At 25.5% G+C, this 21,916-nt stretch overlaps 2 protein-coding genes across 6 annotated transcripts; both read left to right on the top strand.

Moving 5' to 3' along the window:
- The first annotated feature begins 1,659 nt into the window (after positions 1–1,659).
- On the top strand, positions 1,660–11,540 carry LOC113549769 (DNA-binding protein RFX2-like). The gene is made up of 19 exons (XM_026951232.1): positions 1,660–1,795; positions 3,381–3,526; positions 3,615–3,786; positions 4,347–4,449; positions 4,533–4,623; positions 4,855–4,995; positions 5,109–5,246; positions 5,318–5,499; positions 5,586–5,949; positions 6,015–6,255; positions 6,312–6,409; positions 6,482–6,616; positions 6,774–6,909; positions 6,965–7,007; positions 7,308–7,350; positions 7,523–7,637; positions 9,450–9,516; positions 9,649–9,700; positions 10,791–11,540. The coding sequence occupies exons 2-19, from the start codon at positions 3,389–3,391 to the stop codon at positions 11,346–11,348; spliced, it is 2,817 nt and encodes a 938-aa protein (XP_026807033.1). The 5' UTR covers positions 1,660–1,795; positions 3,381–3,388; the 3' UTR covers positions 11,349–11,540.
- Positions 11,541–13,398: 1,858 nt separating this feature from the next.
- LOC113549773 (zinc finger protein 2 homolog) lies at positions 13,399–20,578 on the top strand. 5 transcript variants are annotated; one of them, XR_003404952.1, is made up of 9 exons: positions 13,399–13,615; positions 13,683–13,810; positions 13,876–13,974; positions 14,521–14,568; positions 16,204–16,332; positions 17,205–17,247; positions 17,314–17,351; positions 17,813–17,876; positions 19,449–19,523. XR_003404952.1 is itself a non-coding variant. In XM_026951238.1 (3 exons), the coding sequence occupies exons 1-3, from the start codon at positions 17,617–17,619 to the stop codon at positions 19,504–19,506; spliced, it is 252 nt and encodes an 83-aa protein (XP_026807039.1). In that variant the 5' UTR covers positions 17,535–17,616; the 3' UTR covers positions 19,507–19,525. The 5 variants fall into 5 exon arrangements, 2 of the variants coding, with proteins under 2 accessions (XP_026807039.1, XP_026807038.1); XR_003404953.1 differs by having other exon boundaries at positions 13,876–13,950; XR_003404954.1 differs by having other exon boundaries at positions 13,683–13,786.
- Positions 20,579–21,916: the final 1,338 nt, after the last annotated feature.

Genomic DNA, 21,916 nt, shown 5'->3' on the forward strand with positions numbered 1-21,916 from the left:
AAAATTGTTTATCTGATGACTATCCAAGTTGGTACAGTTGGCATAGCTAGGTAGGTAGATAGATATATATTTTGTTAGAAAATATAGTGATGACCGGGGGGGGGGGTTAATGCCCTCCCAGAGAAAAATGTATACGATATTTTTACTTCTCTTTATTATTATTTACTTTTTTGGCATACCGTATACCCATCGAAAATGTACCATACCCCTGTAGTAATCCGACTATGTTGCATTATTATTTGTATTACTTTAGTTTATTACCTTGAACTGATTACAATATTGTTTTCGTGTCTTCGTATCTATTAGTTTTACGACCCATAATATAGTATTCTTAGAATAATATTATAGAAATTTTATTATTAAATTACGTATTTAGGCAGTTGGTGTTGGTAAACACGAAATAGAAACTTAGAGATGAATTTCCTGTTTACCGTGACACATGCTTACATTTTGAGAGACTACACCCATATTTGCTTAATATGACAAAGGTTGTGGTAGTATTAAGAATTTAGACATATTGAGCCTCAATTACGCATATACCGGTGGTGTTGTTCTATACTGAACAACCTATCGGGCTAGCTTTTTTTATATACATTGTCTCAGTGAATAAACGACTTTCAACTTAAACTTATAAACGTGTTGTTTATTTACTAAAAACTTCGTACGCTTACTGAAGAAGACCGACGACGAAGTGGACTTCGTCATTAAATCGTACTGAGCCATCTTCACCGAGACCGGCTCACTACACCCCCCCCCTTCTCCCATCCGGAATAGAATGTCTGCAGAAATAAACACTGGCTAATATTATTGATAATTATATATCTAAATAATTGACAAATTGAAAATATGGTCCAAAGTTAGTTCAAGATTTTCTATAATTAGAATATGAATAAAATATATATATTATTAAAGGAAAAAACGGGGTATATATGCAAAACCCTTATGAATAGTGAATATTACAGACTACTTGATAAATATTGATGTAAACTCATATTTATTCCGTCTATTGGTCTATATGTTAAACATTTAAAATATACTAACTTAGTAGAAGAGTGTACTCGGTGTAGGGAAATCACAGATTAATGTAATGATTGTGAGAAATAGAGAAAACATAACGGCTACAGCTCTACACCCGAAAATTTGTTCCTAGTTGTATCTAATGTCCTAAGTAGACACCGCCTCTCGTCTATTACAATTTTTAACTTACAGCTATACAACACACCGGTGGCACCCGAAACACACGCGTATGCGCACGCTCGACAGAGCTTATGCACACACACGGCGATGTCGGCGGCGGCATGTCCATTGACCATTCCTAAAGTTCGGTAATTTTATTATTGATCGTGTATTGCTGCTCGCATGAAGGAATAAATTAATTTTGTTTTTGGCGGCAAATATCAACGACCAGTGAAATGAGGCGAACTGTATACAACAAGAAGCGCAAAATCCGACGATATTCACTACGACTTTAGTGCCCTTCCTTGATCATGTTATTTTATTGTGTTGGTCGCGCGTTTGTTCAGTTTGTTGTGACTGACTGTGTTCCTAGCAACGAGGGAAAAGCGCCGTAGCCATAGACACCATAAACATGCGTAAACGCTTTGTCTGTCAACAATATTCGGGTGAACGATTAACTCGAACAATTACATTATTGTGTTCGATTATAGTTCGTTGCACACACACGCAAAGTTTAAGGCAGAACAAAACAAAAGTGGTGTGGAAAAGAGTTTTTAATTCTTATTACAACTTAAAATAAGCAAATCATAATATTATTACGCTATATTATAGCCAATAGGTAATTATAATTTAGTTATTAATATATCCGTATTATGTATATTATAGTCATTATTGCATAACATTTTTAATACCTAAATAATAATTACTTAGAACCTACTTACTTGAAATTATAAGATTTAGTTTTAAGCGGATGTCAGTGCACTGTTTGTTTTCTCTCCCTAGCCCATGCGCTGCAACACAGACAAGACGCATTTACGCAATACCTATCATTTTTTTTTTTTTTTTTTATGTTTTTGAGTAATATTAAAGTAAAATCAAACATTATGAAAATTATAAAGAAAAATAATTTTGAGACTTTGACGTATATGGATTTGTCTAAATATTGTCTCAAAACATTTAAACATCATTTAAATAAAATTTTTTTTTTTTTGAAAGTCGACTATAAAATTAAATAACAATAAAATATAAACCCGATATGTTATTCCCTCAAAAATATTATCCTCTAAACTTTTGGTAATAAGTGATTTTAGTATTTTACTCTAAGATTACTCAAGTCATAAAAAAAATGTTTATGTGAAAGTGTTTTATCTTTGTTGAGTGTAGCTCTGAGTGAGAAAACAAATATCGCATTTACATCCTCTTTAAAATATTATTATTCAATTTTAAAAACCTATCTAATTTAAATAAACGTCTTAATTTTTTTTGTTACACAGCTTATTGTTATAGGAATATTTAAAATAAAAATATTTACTTTTTAATATTTATTTTAATGTTTTAAATAAATTGATATAAATATATAGGTAATATATAAATTATAAATAGGTACTTTATTTTCCTATTTATAATTAATTTTTATTGTAATACATTTTAAATACATTTTATTTTTTGATTATGAATGAAAACAATTATTTTCAAAAAAATTATACTTCGAATAAGAATTAAGAGCGATTCAATTTTTTAATATTTATTTCTTTTGGCTGAGATCTATCTGCTGTAATTTATAAAATTATATTTTTGATATACTATGATGACATAATTCATTAATATGATGAATGCATCAATAATTAAAATTTTGTTACACTTGATATTTGTTGCTATGGTTACATCTTTTGTTTCTATAATAAACATGTCAATAATATATAATTAATTCTTTGCAATTCAAAAGTTATTTTCATGATCTAATTTCTTTAACAACAAGAGATATTCTTTTTAGTATGTTAAATGTCCTCTAATTTCTCTTTAATATTTTAATGAAATATATTTTATCAGTTTTATTAAATTACAATTTTTTATTATTTGTTTATTAAATTATATGTAGGTACTTAAATAAGTTAAATATAATATACCTATATAATAATAATTTAACTAGAAATATTAAACAATAATACCTAATGGCTACTTGCCTAATTTGTTTAAATATAAATAGCAAATTATTAATTTATTGAATAATTAAAAAAATTGATCTTATCAACTCACATTTTGGTATAATAATATCCCTATTTATAATTTTCAATTGCATTATACAAGTTATAAAAATGTTTTATATTACATGAGAGCTTGATTTGTTTATAGTTTTTAACTATAAGCTCGTATTAAATTATTTATCAACTTTAAAAAAATGATGAAATTAAATATGGATTTAGGTAATTCCATGGCGATTTCGGTAAAGAGTAGAATCAAATTAGAAGAATCAGCTGGAACTAGCTCTCAAATTAATGCTATAACTGTTTTAAAAACTGGTGAGGTTGGTCAAACTCATATCGTACAACCAGTACAACAAACTTCTGTGGTGCGTACATACATTGAATAAATAATTCATTAATTTGTAATCTTATATTGTGTAGGTATTAAAAAAATTTAAATCTTTATGTTTTCAGAATATCAATAGTAATAGACAACTTGCAAATGCTTTACCATATGGAATTAATCCAGTTCATAAAAATGTTCCTAATAAATTAATGGATGATGATAAACATCGCCTAGATCATAAAAATAGAAATTCTTCTACAGTTGCTGTCAATAATGATCATTATGTTGTAACAGCATTAGGTAAGTTCAACTAAATGGCCACTATTCTATGAATAATATTTAAGAAATAATGAAGAAATTTTTTTTGATGATAAATACATTTCTTTTCATGTAAAATGCATTTAAACAAATATTGTAAATATAAAATTACACACCTACAATTTATAAAGGACTTAAGGAAAATATTATACTTTCCTTACACAAATACCAACAATGGCCACTGGGTAATACTCAGAGAAATATGTATATTCATTTTTATTTTCATTTTTATTAGTTTACATTTTCTTAATTTCATTCTATTTTATATTAACTATCTAGTACAGTACTTTTTATTTTGCTCATATTGGTGCAGACATTTTCACTGAAATTAAGCCTTATTTTATGTAATATGTAATATTTACATTTATTTGATTTTTTTTTCATGCCAAATATTAATTAATTTAATTATATTTGGAGTCTATGTGATTCTTTTGTTTATGTTAGCTTAATTTCTTACAACTATTTAGTAAGATATCAACATGTATATCATTAATTTATTGCTTATATATTATAGTTTAAATTTCTAATTGTTTTCTGTTTAGTTCCCAAAATAGAGCCTATTGATTCTTATGACATTGATTCTACTTATGTACAGTATGTTGAAGAAACTGATAAACAGACAATTTTCAAAAATGAACAAAATATGTAAATTTCTTATAATCAATTTTAATATAAATTGTGTATTAACTTTATTAATATATATCTAAATATATTTTTTAAATTTTAAGGACGTACCCAATTTATACTGTGAATGAGAGTGGAACAATGTATCAAGCTGGTCAGACCCATTACGCTCCAAGTACAAATTCGTATTCACAAGTAATTATAGTATTTATACAAATTCTAATTAATTTTTGCTATGATATTTTTATGATTTTGACTAACAGAATAATCCAAAATTTCTTCACCAATTGAGGTTTCTTTTTGTTTTATATCTTACTAAGAATCTGTACAGTTAATAGTCTGGTTTTCTGGATCATTCTTAATAATTAATTATAATTTCATTGCTATAATAAAATGTTGAAATTATAATATGTTTAAATCTTATAGATTATAAACACTTTAGGCCAACCGACATGTCATGCCCAAATTATAAGTAATGGAACCTATATTGTACAACAGAATGTTGACAATTATCATACTATTATTTCTACTTCTCAAAGAGACAGCCCAAATTCTACTATATCTTCGGTATTATAGTTTTTATTATAATACTCCTAAATGTATTTTGTTTTATACATATCCTAAATTTTTATAAATTGTTGCATTTTACTTTATACAATTTATGTTTACTTAATTTTTAGGATATGTCATATCATACAGTAAGCACTATTGACTCTGACATAACAAACACAAATATAAATCAATTGAATGATATCAAGTTAAATACAGTAATGCAAAACTCCAGTCTTATGCGCACAAATAAAATTTCTCCTGTAATTGTAAGCATTTGATAGATTTTATTTAAAACAATAATAAATAACTCATTACTCAATAATATATTACTATGAAGATCAACTGGCTGATGGAAAATTATGAAATGGCTGAAGGAGTGTCATTACTTCGATCAACAATATATAATCATTATTTAACACATTGCTCGAAAACTAAAATCGATCCTGTAATTGGACCATCATTTGGTAAAATTATCCGATCTGTGTTTACAGGATTACGTACTAGACGTCTTGGAACTCGGTATGGTGCTATTTTTTTACTGTATTTTCTTTTTTACTAAATTACTTGATTTATTTAGTTAATATTTTTATTTTTTTATTTTTTAGAGGAAATTCCAAATATCATTATTATGGTATTAGAATTAAAGCTAGTTCATTATTAAATGACTTTAAAGAAGAAGAAAACCTATCAAATCAAACAAACCAAAATAGTAGTTCAAAAAATATTAAATTGATTAACATGGAAGAAGAAAATTGCAATCAATACACCAATAACAATTCAGATTCTACTAATTGTTCTCAAAACTTTATTCCATCTTCTCCTCAAGCACAAGATCAAGAATATTTAGGCGATGGTACTAATGTTGTACCAGAATTTCCTGATATTATATTGAATGAACTAGAATTGGATGATAATTGTACTTTAGATGATGTAGATACATTCAAAAATTTGTATCGTGAACATTATGAAGTACTTACTAAATTGTTTTTAATTTGAAACTTATTATTTTGATTTAAATAATATTGCCTTTATAGGCATTTTTAGGTGCTATATTGAATTTAGAATTTAACACTGTTGAGTCACTCTGGCGTCAATTTTGGTGTAGTCAAGATAATAATAACGATAAATGTGAAGAAAAAAAATGTTTATCTAAAAAAAAGTTATATGCATTGTCCAAGTGTAAAACATTGCAATTATTTGTGAAAACTGCTGACTTTCTATTTTATCAAAACTTAGTAAAAGTTTTAATTCCAGATGTTCTTCGAACTGTTCCTAGTATGTTTATTTTGTGTGTGTATTTAAAGGTATATCTATTAATAAATTATATACAGGAACATTAACACAAGCCATTAGACATTTTTCTAAAGGTGTAGAGTCATGGCTTATTTCGGCAATGCAGGGATGCCCAGAAGAAATGATCTCAATAAAAGTTATTATTTGTATAACATACTTATTCAACTATTCATGGTTATAATGTTATTACTATAATTTATAATTTTAGGTGACTGGTGTTAGAACCTTTGCACAAACATTGCGTAGATATACTACTGCAAGAGCTGTGCTTCAAAATTATACCCAAATAAATCAAATGCTTACTGATTTGAATCATGTGGACTTCCGTAATATACAAGAACAAGTGAGAGTTTATAATTTTTCGATATTCTTAAATTTATAAAAATATGTATGAAGTCAATAGTTTAATTATAAAATAGGCTTCTGGGGTATGCCAATGTGATTTTTCATTTTTCTTCCATTAATATATTATAATGATTGTGAAAATTTTTTTATGACAGGTTCAACTAATAAGTACTTTGGGAAGTGAAAATGATTCAGTTTATACAAAGAAGAGAGTTTATAGTAAAATAAATGAATGCTCTGAAATGATTTCGGATTTTAATGAACTCTCTAAAAAAACAAAAACTCACAACTGTTAGTATCTTAAAATTTGTATGGATAATGTGAATTGATTACATTTGATTTTTAGATTCGGCCACTACTTCTACAGATACAGAATGTTTTAATGTCTTGTAAGTATTTTCATTAATAAAAGGCAATGTTTGTGTATATAAAGGATTCATAATAAAATCTGTTACACTCAACGTTTTGAAATTTAGTACCTAGGATATATTTAATGCCATATTTTATGTTTTTCATTTTTTCATAGATAAAGTTTAGTTATATAGGTTAAGTTAGGTTAGGTTAAAATATATAGCTAGTTTAAAAACAAATTATTTTTACTTTTGTTTAAATAGTTTTTACACATTTTAATTGAAATAAACATATATTATTTTATTTTATTGTTGAATAAATAACTACTTTTGTTGTAGAGTAAAAAATCCATCTAAAGAAACCAACAACAAGATATCTAAGGTACTATTTTGTTTTATTTATTTTACTTCTTTTGTAATTGATTTGAATTATAAGAAATATTTTATTTTGTTTATTGCTGTTAGAGATGGACTGAAAAATATTGCCAATCATATAGAAAATATAAACCTGCTGAAATTTAGATTAATATTCTTGAACATTTTTTTTTTTTTAGATGGAAATAAAAGAAGAAATACAGTCGAAAGATGAATTTGAACAAAAACATAATTTAAAAATAGAGTACTTGAAAGAAGATATATTTGAAGATTATACACAAGAGATATACAATGGTAAAGTCTACATCTTACAAATGTTATTTCTGAGATAAATGTTTTGAATTTTATTCTTCTATAAATTACCTTAACAATAGAAATGAGATAGGTAGTCACTTTTTACACATTTAATTTTTTTTTTTTTTTTATCTTAATGATTCTCATACATAATATATTAAAATATTATAGTCTCACTACAAAAAAATAGTTTTAAATGCAAAGTTTTGTTTAAAATTTGAAAAATAAATTATTTATACTATTTAACCTTGCTAGTCTGACTTATATTATAACTAGGGACTGTTGAATTATTTTCTTAAATAAACATCTGTACCAGTAACATTCATTGGAGATTACAGAAATTAAACAGGGATAGGCTAACTAAAATAGTAAATAAATTATTATTTTAAATTTCTTGGTAAATATTGGTTATTTTGATAAATCAAGAAGCTTGATGGTTGCAGGACACTGAAAAACATATTATTTGTTTAATATAATATTTATTTGTAGTGTTATTTTATCTCATACATTATATTATAGATTTTCAAATAACTAGTGTAGTCTTACTGTACGTTTTTAATATATTTATTAGTCAATTTTATTTATTTTCTGACTAATATTTATGTATACTTTATAGTATTAAAGATTGAAATATATGTACTTGGAATCTAGGCAAAAATGTCCATGATAAAATTGTCCAAATTAAACTAAGTAAAACACCTCGTTTAAAAATATTTACAACATTCATTATAATAATATTTAAAAATAATAATAAACAATTATTTCGTTATTGCAGTAGTCAGATATGAAAAATGTATTTACAACATTGATTATAATATTTAAAAAAAATAATTAATAATTATTTTGTTATTGCTGTATATTTAAAAATATCCAAAAAAAACCAGATAATTAACACACACATATTGCCATATATAAATTAAAAATTATAAATGTCAGTGATATATACATTTTAAGAAGTTTTCAATACTTCTTTCATTATTATTATACTCCTCACAATATTTTTTTTAATTTTCCTTGCATATTAATATACATTTTTTTTTTGCCGGAAGTTATCCAATATCTCTTTGCCCAATTTTAACTTCATCGACTCCTAATATTCTAAACCATCTTTTCTATGAGTAACTATATAATTGGATGTGACCAATTTACTAATTTAGAAAATCTGTGATTCCGTCATTATTTATCTATATATTCTATTTTATTATTTATATTAGCGCATTTCTCTAAAATTATATTAAAATCATTCTCATACGTATTTTGACTCGTTTTGTAACAAACAAAAAATAGCTGTAATAAAAATTCCTAAGACCTGTACGCAGATTGACATGGATAACTAAGATGTTAAAAGGGTGTTTCCATTTTATTATATTACAATCATTCAATTTTTAGATTTTGGAAAATTTTACCATGGAAATTTTTGGTTTCGGACATTTTTACTGTGGACATTTTTGTATAATACCATGTATTTGTGTTATAACTTAGATATCTAACAAAAAATTTTGTTATTTTTTTCATAACTAAATGGTAAAATGTAACTATGTAAAACCACTGTTATTGTCAACATTTTTTTATTTGTTTTAATTGTATTTATATTTTAAATAAATAATAGATTATTATTTTAATAATAGTACAGTTAAATCATTAATTTTATAAATCATATTTAAGAGAAAATGCAAAAGATAAATGTTTAAGAATGAAGTATCTAAAGATATTAGTTTTAAAATACTTCTTTTCTATTACAAATAATATAATTATACTATATTATGTTTATAAATGTTGTATATTATTAAACCATTTTTTTAAATTAATTAGATACTGCTATGATTAACTCTTCTTACAATCCAAGTATTTCAGAAGTCCATGAAGAATACTCTAAATTGTGAGTATGAAAATTGAGTTAAATTAGCTAATAATTTATGTTCAAAATAATAAATGTTAATATGAACAAAATGCACATTGCGCAAAAAATTGTATTGCATAATAAGTAATTAATAATTCTATACTTTTTTAGATCTCATAAATTATCAACAAAACAAAAGAATGAACAGAAAATAATAATTAAGGTTTGTGTACACCACTTTTTTTAGTATATTTATTATTATAATTTTAGTCATTAAATTTAATATGCTAAAGCTAAATAATAATGGATACACCTAAAATACTTAAAATAACTTTCTAAAACAATTTTTTTTATATAACATGCTAACCATCGTGACATCATTCAAGGGATTCTAATTCAATTTGATAAAAATTAGATATTTAAACAAAAAAATATTAATTTATATAATAAACCTATTCACTCCAATATACAGTATATCTGTAATGACATAAGCTAATAACAGCTATGTAGACATATAGTTTAAAAAAAATTAATAAGTAATATTATAATAATTACTATATGGTATTATTATTATATAACTATGATTTGTTTTTAACAAAAATTAATTGAAGTAAAATCTACTGTATTAGTAGTTGAAAAATAAATAACATTTAATAATAATAAAATATTTTTATAAATTTAGGCTGATGGTAGCTATTTAGAAATGATTTTTATAGATAGTTATGATTTATCATTGAATATAAATTTAACCCAATTTTGAGATACAATACCTACTATATACAGGATTTTTTTAATTGAACCTCTACCTATGGTAGCTAGGCTCGCTCTCCCTTTATTGGCCCTCTTACTATGGTATCCACCACTAAATAAGGTTTTTTTGTTTTTAATACTATTATATATTTGATTAATCTGTTTTCTAAAATAATATTTAATAATATGTTTATTTTATCATATAATTTTTATTTCTAATCTTCTAATTTTATAAAATTAACTTTTTTTATATTTCTTTATCTTTGGTTATAAAATTATAATACCCAATTTTAACAAATTATATTCATTTAAGTTATGTAAAAAAATGTATGGTAGATGTACTCATTTCTTATAATTTATTCGTAACTTTGTTTTAAATATTTATCAAAATAAAGTATTTTTAGTATGATAAATTGTAATTATATTTAAAAGTTAATAAGACATTAAGTTAGTATAGTTTAGTTTGTTCATACTAGTTTTTGCTATACATTTTAAATTATTTCGTGTACATATTTGAGTATTAAGTATATCTAATGTATTTTTTTTTAATTAATATTCCATAGGCGGAAATAATGTCACCGACCTACTCAAATAAACGTAAACGACAGACAACTGATAAAGAATATTCAAAAAACGATTTTCCTCGATCAGAGGACTCGGGCGAGGAGGCATGTGGATATGATAGTAATAATCGTTTTGGTGATTACAATGAAGATAATTTTGAATTTTTCGCTGCTCAAGACGATTACAAGTCGGAATATCCCACTATGGATGACACAGGTCTGTTTTCTTGTCAGTATTGTGACAAAGAATTTAGCAATGCCAATAGCTTATCCAGACACGAAAATGTTCACACTGGAAAAACTCCTATCGAGTGTGACGTCTGCTTTAAAACATTTATCAGCAAATCAATATTGTGTATACATAAAAGATCGCATACTGGAGAGAAACCATATGCCTGCAACGTTTGTGGACGATCGTTTACACAAAAGTCACATTTGGTTTTACATCATAGAACACACACAGGCGAAAAACCATACAAGTGCGGCCTGTGTGAAAAAAAGTTCTCATCAACCAGTGGTCGAGCAGAACATACGCGTAGACGTCACCCTTACGTTTGATTGCAGTACACTATATACGTTAATGATGTCCTAAGAAATATTCGCTTCTCCTGATGAAAACATAGCTAATTTAAATTTGTCGGGAATCTTTTAAGAAGCAATTTAAAGTACTTCAACATTTAAAATGAACGCATAATCTTTCTTATAATTTATTATATAATTATTGTTAATTGTTAACACTTTGTATACCTATCATTTATCAATCTTTTCTTAAAAAATTAAAAACGGTTTTCTTGAAAATAAAAATTGTTTATTAAATAAAATTAAAGGAGAATTTTTTCATAACTCAAAGACACAAACCAAGCAATGATCGCTTAGGATCGAAAACCCATTACCCAATAAACTGAATAAACAATATCATTATTATCTACATCGTCGTAAACACGACGTCCACAAAAGTTCTTGTGTATTCTTCGATTACGTCGAACAATAAAACAAAAACTCTCATTGTTAATATACAGTATATTGTATAATATCATTGGTGTCATTCGTACGAGTATATAGTCGTACATAAAATGCTAATATGCCAACTGTACCAGAAAGACGAAAGACGCGTCCAAGAAGTGTCAAGTGCAACGTTTATACTCATCGGTAATTCTAAATTCTCTGCATGCCGTTGAATCTGGTCCACTATTCAGAAAATCGAGGGGGTTTGGTTTAAAATGGAGTAAATAAAAGTGTGTTTAGTATAGTACTTACTTTCTCAATTTTTTTAAAATAAAGTGCCATCAATCAGATACTCATCATCATCATTTTTTCTACAGTTGTCATCTTTTGTCTTTTTGTTCTAATACCGATCTATTGAAAGTTATTGTCTGTCGATACACGGTTGTTTATACGGTCGCGACCGACAGGTTATTTGACCGTTTTTGACGAGTAGTATACTTGTATACTTGACATTTTAAAGACTGGACTCTTGAGATATAATAAATCGCAATGGGCGTTAATGATGGTATATTTTACTCAACAGTGTAATCTTGTATTAATACGCAATCCACGAATATTGTAATCCAGAAGACCATAATTTAAGGAAAAAGTTATTAAGATAAATTAAACTATCCGCTATATAGAAAATTATAAATGAGAACTGGTGAGTAATAAATTTGTAATACTTTGAATACGTTTGTAATAGACACTAAAATGTACCTGTTGAAAATGTCTTTATTCCCAAAAACAGGTTTCACTTTAGGTAATTAAATAGGTACATAAAAATACATTATACATATAATAGATAATTTCTATACCTTCATCTCTCTATCACATTACAGATTCGAATTCATAGTCTGTTTATGAGATATGATTATAAAGTCTATTATATATATACCTAGTGTTTTTAGGTTTTTTTTTCACATTTTCGCTAACCTAATAATAATTATTAGTTTGATATCAGTAATATACCACGTCAATACACGCAGCAGTGCAGCACGTAAGCCATAAGGTATATGAATAATATAGTTCTATACGAAAAATACACTTAGCTTAGGCAACGCGTGTATTATATAGTTAATTAGTTAGTTCCTATCTATAATAATAACATTAGATTATATGAAATAATAAAAATTAATATTCATTACATAATAGATGCAATTTATATTTATGGCGAAAATTATTTAATTCAATGATTTCAGTCGTATTACGATCGTCTCAATAATAAAATACAAATATAATAATATATCCACAGAGACTCTGAAATAAATACTGACAAACGGTCTCTGCTCAGAATCATTTTTTGTATGCAATATTGCAATGAACCTACGAACCTGTCGATAACACTACGCGGTCTCTGAATTCAAGTTCAACGCATCTATTACTGTAATCTACTCGATGCGTGGACGCGTGGTACGCGTTGGCCATAGTGAATCGCTAATAACAATTTCACGCGAATCAGTATTTTGAACGTTATCTTAGCGCCAAATATTATTTTTCATCTATTACTGGTTTACGGTCTTTTATGGTAACACCTAGGTACAATGCCGGTATATCTAAGAATTTAATCAGTAGTCTGCGGTAAACTGATAACCGATAATATGATATTTTTAAAATTTGGCTCCAAACCACGATTTCACTGTTTTAATTATTTCGGATAGACTATCTTAAGTTGTGTTTCAAACGTGTGCATAATTTACTAAATTAAATATTTTGGCTACATGGCTTCTTTGCCTCTGTGGTATAGAGCACTTACTTAAAATGAATAATAACTGTGACAAAATTAATTTATTGATACTCCATATAAAAGTAATACAAGTGTATTGTGTATTTATATATAGGTACCTAAATATTTTTATACTTTTTTTTATAATATATAGTTTCTATTATGCTTAATTTGTAATTTAGGTACAAAAATCAAAATCAATGTAGGTCTGATTAAAATTTGACCTGAGTAAATAAAAATTGGATTATTTATATTCATGTTGTTCACATACTTCATGGTTAAAAAGGTACTTTATTCTTTAATAGAAACAGTAAGTATCTATCTATTTGTAATATGGTTTATGATTGTTATCTTAGTTTATGTTATTAATTATAGAATTGAGAAAAATGGCTACGATAAAAAAAGATTATGAAATAATAACAAATCTCATAAAACAAGAAATCGACAAACGTAAGAAACAAAAATTAGGCAAAGGTATATTTATAATTTTTTTACTTATTGATGATTTTAATAGTTGTAATAGTTGATGAAAAGTGTTAATGTGTTATAATGAGAATATTATATCAATCATCTTCTTTTTTATTTTTTACAAAGGCTATTATTAGATGTCAATAAATAATGCTCGACAATTAAATCCAATATTTTATTTATATTATAAAAAAATATTTATTATTCTATTATTTCTCTATTATTACTTAATTTGATTTGTATGGTGTTAATGCTTATAGCATTATTTTAGAAAATTTAAAAAATATTGAGGAAGATATATCATTGTAAGTGTGAACATTTATTTAAAAATAGTCTATAAGTACGTTCAATTTTCACATTAATGTAAAAAACTATTGTATTTTTTCCATGATTGTATAATTACAGATCATTGTATGAAAATATAAATGTTCTCAATAAAATTAAATTTTTTAAAAAAGAAATAATATTATTTGTATATTATAGACAATAATATAAATATTACACTTTAAATACTGTATAAATTATGTAAATAATAAATGTGTTATTTTCTAGATTAAATAAGTCTGAAAAAAAATGAAGAAAAAAAAGAAAAAATCTAAGGTAGGTGTATTATAAATAAATAATATAAAAATATATTCATAAAAAAATAAATAGTTATATTACTTTAGCTATTGATTAAAAATAGAATTGCACCTACTTATCCTACAAATAATGTATGAAAATGAAATAAATGTAGAATGTATTTAATTATTTGCTTTAAAATATATTTTAAATATATTGTTTCTACTATTTAAATAAGTTTGATATAAATTTAGACATCATCTCAATTAACCACAATATCACCAAACAAAAAGTGTTGTACTAAGATCTATGATTACAATGACAAGTATTTGAATAAAGACAAAACAGGGGCTTCCAATTTAATCAAAGATTTTTTTTATTTATTTTTCTAAAAGACAACAACAAATTATGTTATGTTTAATTACTATGTTTATTTATATTTTTAGATGAATTGATTAATTGTATTTCTGTTGCAAATGTTTCAGAATGTGTTAATGTTCTGAGTATCAATTATTTAAAAAAATTGTATATACAGTGTTTTCACAAAAAAAATTCATATTTATTGAACAAAATTAGATAGGACTAATTTTTACCCACCATTTAATAGATCATATAATAAAGTTAAATAATTCAAAAACTATTAGTTCAAATTTTGATTTGACCTAACCTAACCTAACCTAACTTGAAAAGTTTCAGAAAAATTATCTGCCCAATAATATTTATTATTTATGAAACTTGTCATTTAAAAATTAAAAGATTTTATCTCCAGTAGGCACACTGAGTGGCGCTGATTGTATTTCATTTGGTGGGGTAAAGTATATCAATTATAGTTACCACCACCACCCACTAACTTAGAGCAAAATGACCAGCCACATTATTATACTATAAACACAACCATCCCAAAAACGAGCGTTTTACTCGCAATTTAACACTCTTATTAATATTAACCCATTCACGAGTAACTATTTCTTACTCTCTTATGATTATACATTTCTAATTTATCACTTTATCATACATTCATACAGTGGCGAAACAAACCTAAAATAATCTATAAACGACTTTAAATTTATCCACGCACTTACTGCCAATTGTCATTACCAATAATATATTTCTATGAACTTTAATAAATACTAGTACTAGTTATACTAATAATTAATTATTGTTTGTAACTTTCATAATGTGCACCTACCCACCCCTAAATCTTAGAAAAATTCGAGAAGCAATCACTTTTCAAACATCATGTTCGTTTTGCCACTGCATTTATACCTCAACCCTTAACACTGATACAAATAAAATATCAATACTACAGGCTACAACCTGCAGGTATTATTATTAAACCTACATTTTTAGTATTTTCAATACTTCATTTTTGTTTCTTTTTTCTCTATTATTGACAATTATTGATTTTCATTAAAAAATGAAATACTTTCTTTAAAATACATTGGCAAACCGCTACTTGGCACTCCTTAAGTAATACAAAAGATCTCAAGATTTTGAAAAAAAAGTATAAGGGGTTGAGCATTTTTAGTGAATTATTAAAATATTTGTTTATTAATAGTATTGTAAATTTTGTTTAATGTAAATTAAAAAAAAAAAAAGAAAAAAATGGTTTTAATAGGCTAAAAAAGAGAAATATATATATATTATTTATAAGACTGATATGTTTTTTTATAGGTACAAAATGATATACATTTGAAAACTATAATGGTACATTTAAAAGAGAAAAGATTTATACTGAGACTTCTGATGACGATGAAAAACATTTGAAAAAAGAAAAATTAAGGGCTTCTTATTTAAACAAAGGTGTGTTTTATTTTTGCTATAATTTGTTATTAATATTTAATATGTTTATTTATATTCTTTAGAAATATTGAAAAATTGTATTCCTATTGCTAATGCTTTAGAAGTTGACAAAGGATTTAAATTGTTTGTACCTTTTAAAGTTAAAATTAAATAATGTTAATATATTAAGTAATTAACTATACTGTACTGTACTTATTGTTATTTTTTGTAAAATAAATGACAAACATACATACAATGAACTATTAGTGCTAAAATACAATTACTATATAGTAGTTTAGCTTATCATAAAAATGCATGTAACATTAAAACTTGTTTTACCATAAACTAATAATAACTTGTTAATTGGGCTCATTTTCTTGAAAAATTAAAAATATTTAAACAGTAAATGATTTATATTTAAATATATTTTTGTGGTATTTGTTTGTCAATTAAATAAAATAAACAAAATAATAAATAAATATAAAATTTGTATGTATTATTAATAATAATAAATGAATGAATGAATATATGTTTATAAATTTAAAAAAAATATGTATAAATGCATTAGTAAATAAATAATATAATTATAATTATAGTGGAGGCCAGAACTCGGATATATCTTTTAAAGTTAAAAATTAATTTTTCGTATTGGTTTGAACGAAGTTTAATAAAATAGCGAAAGCCAACAGCGTATTAATATGGTTTAATATAAAATGTACAATAGTTTTTTCATTTCCCAAATTAGATCATCCATCATGAGCTAAATACGATAATTGTAGGTATAATAACGGCACACTATAAGGCGGAGTGATAACAAACAAGTACCATTTTTGTTAACTATGCTTATTTAAAATAATTCATAGTATTGTATTTTATTATTATGTTCACTTTAGATCAAAAATAAAAAAGAAAAAAAAGAAGAAAGATGTAATAAAGGTTTGTATTCGATAAAAATTAATATTAAACTATATAATATATAAGACTAATATATCTTCTATTAAGGTACAAACTGATTTGGAGGAAAATAAAGAATTAACTTTGTAAGTATCTATGAAAGTTGAAATGATTTAATTATTATTAATAATTATAATTGATTTATATTATTAAAGTATTTATTTTACAATTATGAATGTATGTATTATTTTTTTTATTATTATTCATGGTATTGTCTTGACTGTTATGTTAATTATAGATTTAAAAAGAAAAAGAAAAAAAAACGCGATGAAAAACGTTTGTATTGACGTAAAAATAATAGGCAATATAAAAAAATTATATTTTAATGTCTTCTTTAAGTTTCAAAAATTTATGAAGTTGGATAATTATAATACTACATTGAAGATAGAAAAAAGTGATCAGCGTCGATCTAATGTTGACTGTAAATTAACTTCTTTCTGTATGAATGAACACGAGAAAACAATTCATAAAGTTGATATGAGTCAGTCCTTTTTCTCAAATGCTTATATTTACTGTTTAAATTTTTTTTCTTTTATTATATTTTTAGATAAAACTGTTAATAGCATTAATATGAAGACTAGTCCAATAAATTACGAGGAGGATACAACAAAGTATGTATACAAAAACAAATAATATTTATTTATTTATTAAATTATGTAATGATTATTAGTTGTAATAGTTATATCGTCTAATAATTGTTGTCAAATCAATTGAATAGAATTTATTGAATATTTGAATGTACTTGAACAAGTAGTTTAAAAAAGTTTTCTCCTTTCTATTTTAACAATAATATTTTATTATCTTATTTTTTGATTATGTAAAATATTATTAACTTAATATTGAAAAGAATAAATGTTACCTGTTGCGTACTGAACAATTTTCAGATCTTAGGCTAACTATGACCACTTATGTATCATAGGCATGTGCAGCCTTCTTTTTCAAGGTATGTAGATTGCCTCTGTCATCTTATAATTGTTTTTCTTTTCTTTTAAAAAAGGGTTTTTTTCCCAAGTCGATTTTTGCCCTTAAATGAGCTTCAGGGTATGCTAGTATGCATACCCACTGCACATGTCTATACTATGAACCCACAGATTTTAAGTTTTAATCTAAATTTTTTTTTACTTAACAGTATAAACTATACATATTATTACTAAGAACTCTTTATCACATTAAATCCATTGCATGGTACTCACTTACCTATCCACCCATTTTGGTATTGAGGCAATTTCATAGGCGTGCGCAGACTTTAACTTCCGGTTGAGCCTGGAAAAATTAGGGCCCCAATACTTGGACAATGCCTCTAATTTTTTTTAACACATTAACATATTACATATATTTAAATTGTAAATTTAAAACTGTATAATATTTATACTATACAAAATAGACTCAAGTTGTATGTGCACACAATATTAATGTGCTAGACATAGGTACTTGTATATTTTTGAAGTTAAAAATAAAATACATACCTAATGCATGTTTTTATATGTAACTTCTAACTATATATATAAACTTAGTAGGTAATTTATAAATGTGTAATTATGTAATAATTGATAAATTAATTTTACTATTTCCTTTAGGCGATAGGCCATTGTCTATACTATGGAGTATAGATTCTTTAATACTTCTATACTAGCTACATATTTTGATATTTTGTGCACAATGTTTTAGTCAAATAAATAAATAAATAAAAATTAGTATAAGAATAATTCATTTTTTTTTTATAATTTTACCATCAATACCTATTTCTTTAGTTTAGTACCTAGTATTATAACTCTTAAATTTAAAAAAATGTATAGATATTTTAAGTTAACATATAATCATAAAAATTGAGAAAATTTCCTGTTTGTTAACAAACGAGCTTACTAATTTAATACATGGTTCCTAGTCAGATTCTAAGAAATTTGGACAATTATATTAGTTATACTAGTCCAATTTTTTAAAAATCTATCTGAAGTCGACTATGCGTTACGGACATTAAATCCTCCACCGATCGGTCATGATCTTAACTTTCGTGGAGTATAAATAAAGCAATAATCAAATATTAAAAGTATTTCTAACATGGTAAATTTTTGTTGTAGTACAATTCAAAAATAATCTTTATTATAGATTTTAAATTTGATAATTTCGTGTATGACGCTTATGTATGTAGATACCTAGTGTATTTTTTGAATTATATTTTATAGCCTGTGTCTCGTACAGAAAAAATGTCACAAAAAAAATCAAATAAACATAAACTACTGACAACTAATAAAGAGTATTTGAAAATGATTCCCCTCAATCAGTGAACATGGACAAAGACGCGTATGATAATAATGATCATGTTGCAAGTGAAGACAGCAGAAGAAATCTTGAAATTGTCGTTCCTAGGGACAATCACAAAAAAAAATATCGTACATTGGAGGACACAGATTTCTATTTCAGCGGATATTGTAAAGAGTTAAACAATGCCAACAGCGTACCCACTCACGAAAATGTTAATATTGGAAAATCACCTCTCGTGTGCAATGTCTGCTTTAAACCGTGTATCAGAAAATCTCAATTATGTGTACATGAGAGAACACAAACCGGTGAGAAACCATACGAGTGCGGTGAGCGTGAAAAAAAGTTCATAATAAGCAATCATCGTACAAGACACATACGCAGAATTCATATCAAATGTTTTTAAATGTTCAACTATCATTAATGTCATTATAATACATCTCCTGGCCAATAAAAATATAATTATAAACGAAATCAACCAATCGCCATGCTTAGAATTAAGAATTGAGAAACCGAAATCACCTCGTACGTTTACCACTACCACATAGTGCTTATGTTACCAGAAATGTTGACTGTAATGGACTGAAAATATATCATTGTTTACTAGTTTAACGTGTTACGTGTGTGGACGATCATTTACACAAAGGTCAACTTTGGTTAAACCTTAAACATAATAGAACGAATATTGGTGAAATACCATATGCATGTGGCCACTGTGAAAAGAGTTCTCGACAAGTTCTAGTCTTCTAACACATACAAGAAATGTTAATATCAAATGTTTTTTAATTCGTTACTAATATTAATGCCGTTATGGCCCGTAGCTCATAAACAAAAACAGTTGTTCATCACGCTACTGGCCGAGAAAACTCAGAACACGATATCACTACTTGTATTCACAGCACATCATACAAGTTATTATGGACGTTGCTTTAATATTCATTTCAAAAACTACTTTAGAAATACGTAGCTGGAAAATGTTATTCGTATGATATTTGTTTCTGTTTTGTTCTGCTGTACAATATAACCGTTGTGTAAATATATTGTTAAATTAAAATACCTAGGTTTATCTTTTTTAAAAAAAAAATGTATTTATTTATTTTATTTTATACTATACTAGGATAATAGCATATGTAACTATGAAATATGTTTACAATTCCTTAAAAATATGAATTAATAAAAATCAACGAAAAAGTAAATGAATAATAATTTATTAGTGATTTCGTAAATCTTGAAATATAGCGAATAATTATAAATTACATTAAAATCAAACAATGCAATTTTGAATGTAAATAAAGTAAATAAATTTTAATTAAACTTTATTTTTTTAAATTTAATACTACTTCAGTTTGTTAATGTGGAATATAAAGACATACTCGTAGTGTTATGCATTATCTCGATAATTTTAATATTTTTTTTTATTCGATTTAACTTTCAAGTTCTATTCTAATTTCTAAATACCTTCAATTTGAGTGTCTCATAGTATGGTAGTCGTGCGAAATATTGGTCACTAAACACAGCTAAACTACGGCACACTACGGTGGTCGACGGTGACGTCGTTCTACGGCTGTGGCGCATTTAATTCATATTTATGTATAATTTATTGTTAGTTACTCGACACACTTTGTACAACTTGGGTGTTTGTATGCTCAAGATTAATTTTGTAGTTCATTTTTCATCACAAGAAACTATAATCGTATTAAACTACGACCTTAATATTTGTTTAAAAAAATATTTTTGAACGTTTTTAAAACATGGTTTTTCTTTACAATTTTACGTCGTTGACTCCTAAAACCTTTTAATTAAGTACAGAACAAAACCGCACATTTTTGGTAGGTTAAAACCACACACATTTAATAGGTTAAAATCGCACAATTTTTAAAATTGTTGTATCCAAAAACCGCACATTTTTTATTTCGACCCCAAAAAGGTTATACTTACCTAGATTAGATATACTTAATAATTTATAATTTATTTAAAAAAAAAAAAAAAAATGTAGGTACATATTATATACAAATATTCAGATTTAAAAAATGTAAAAATGTATTCAAACAAAAATTTAAAATGTAAAGCGTGTATAATTTTTAAAGTTTGATTGGCTTAAATCTATTACCGACATTTTTTAAAAATTACAAACGATCTCCGTCGGTTAAAATTTTTTCCCACCATTTAAACAAGTGCTCCTAAAATAAATACAATTTAATTAAAAATCGAAAATATCACTATTATGTATTTACTAATTTGTGTTTGTTTTCTATTGAATGGACAATATTTTGTACTCCATTATGTTACTGGTTCATTCGTGTCACTGTATCGATATAAATATTTTGTAAAACATCAATAACCATAAATACAGATGGATTTGGGGTGTGAAAGTCTGAATAAAATCCTTGGT

The sequence above is a fragment of the Rhopalosiphum maidis genome, chromosome 4, assembly GCF_003676215.2.
Source record: "Rhopalosiphum maidis isolate BTI-1 chromosome 4, ASM367621v3, whole genome shotgun sequence".
Lineage (NCBI taxonomy): Eukaryota > Metazoa > Arthropoda > Insecta > Hemiptera > Aphididae > Rhopalosiphum > Rhopalosiphum maidis.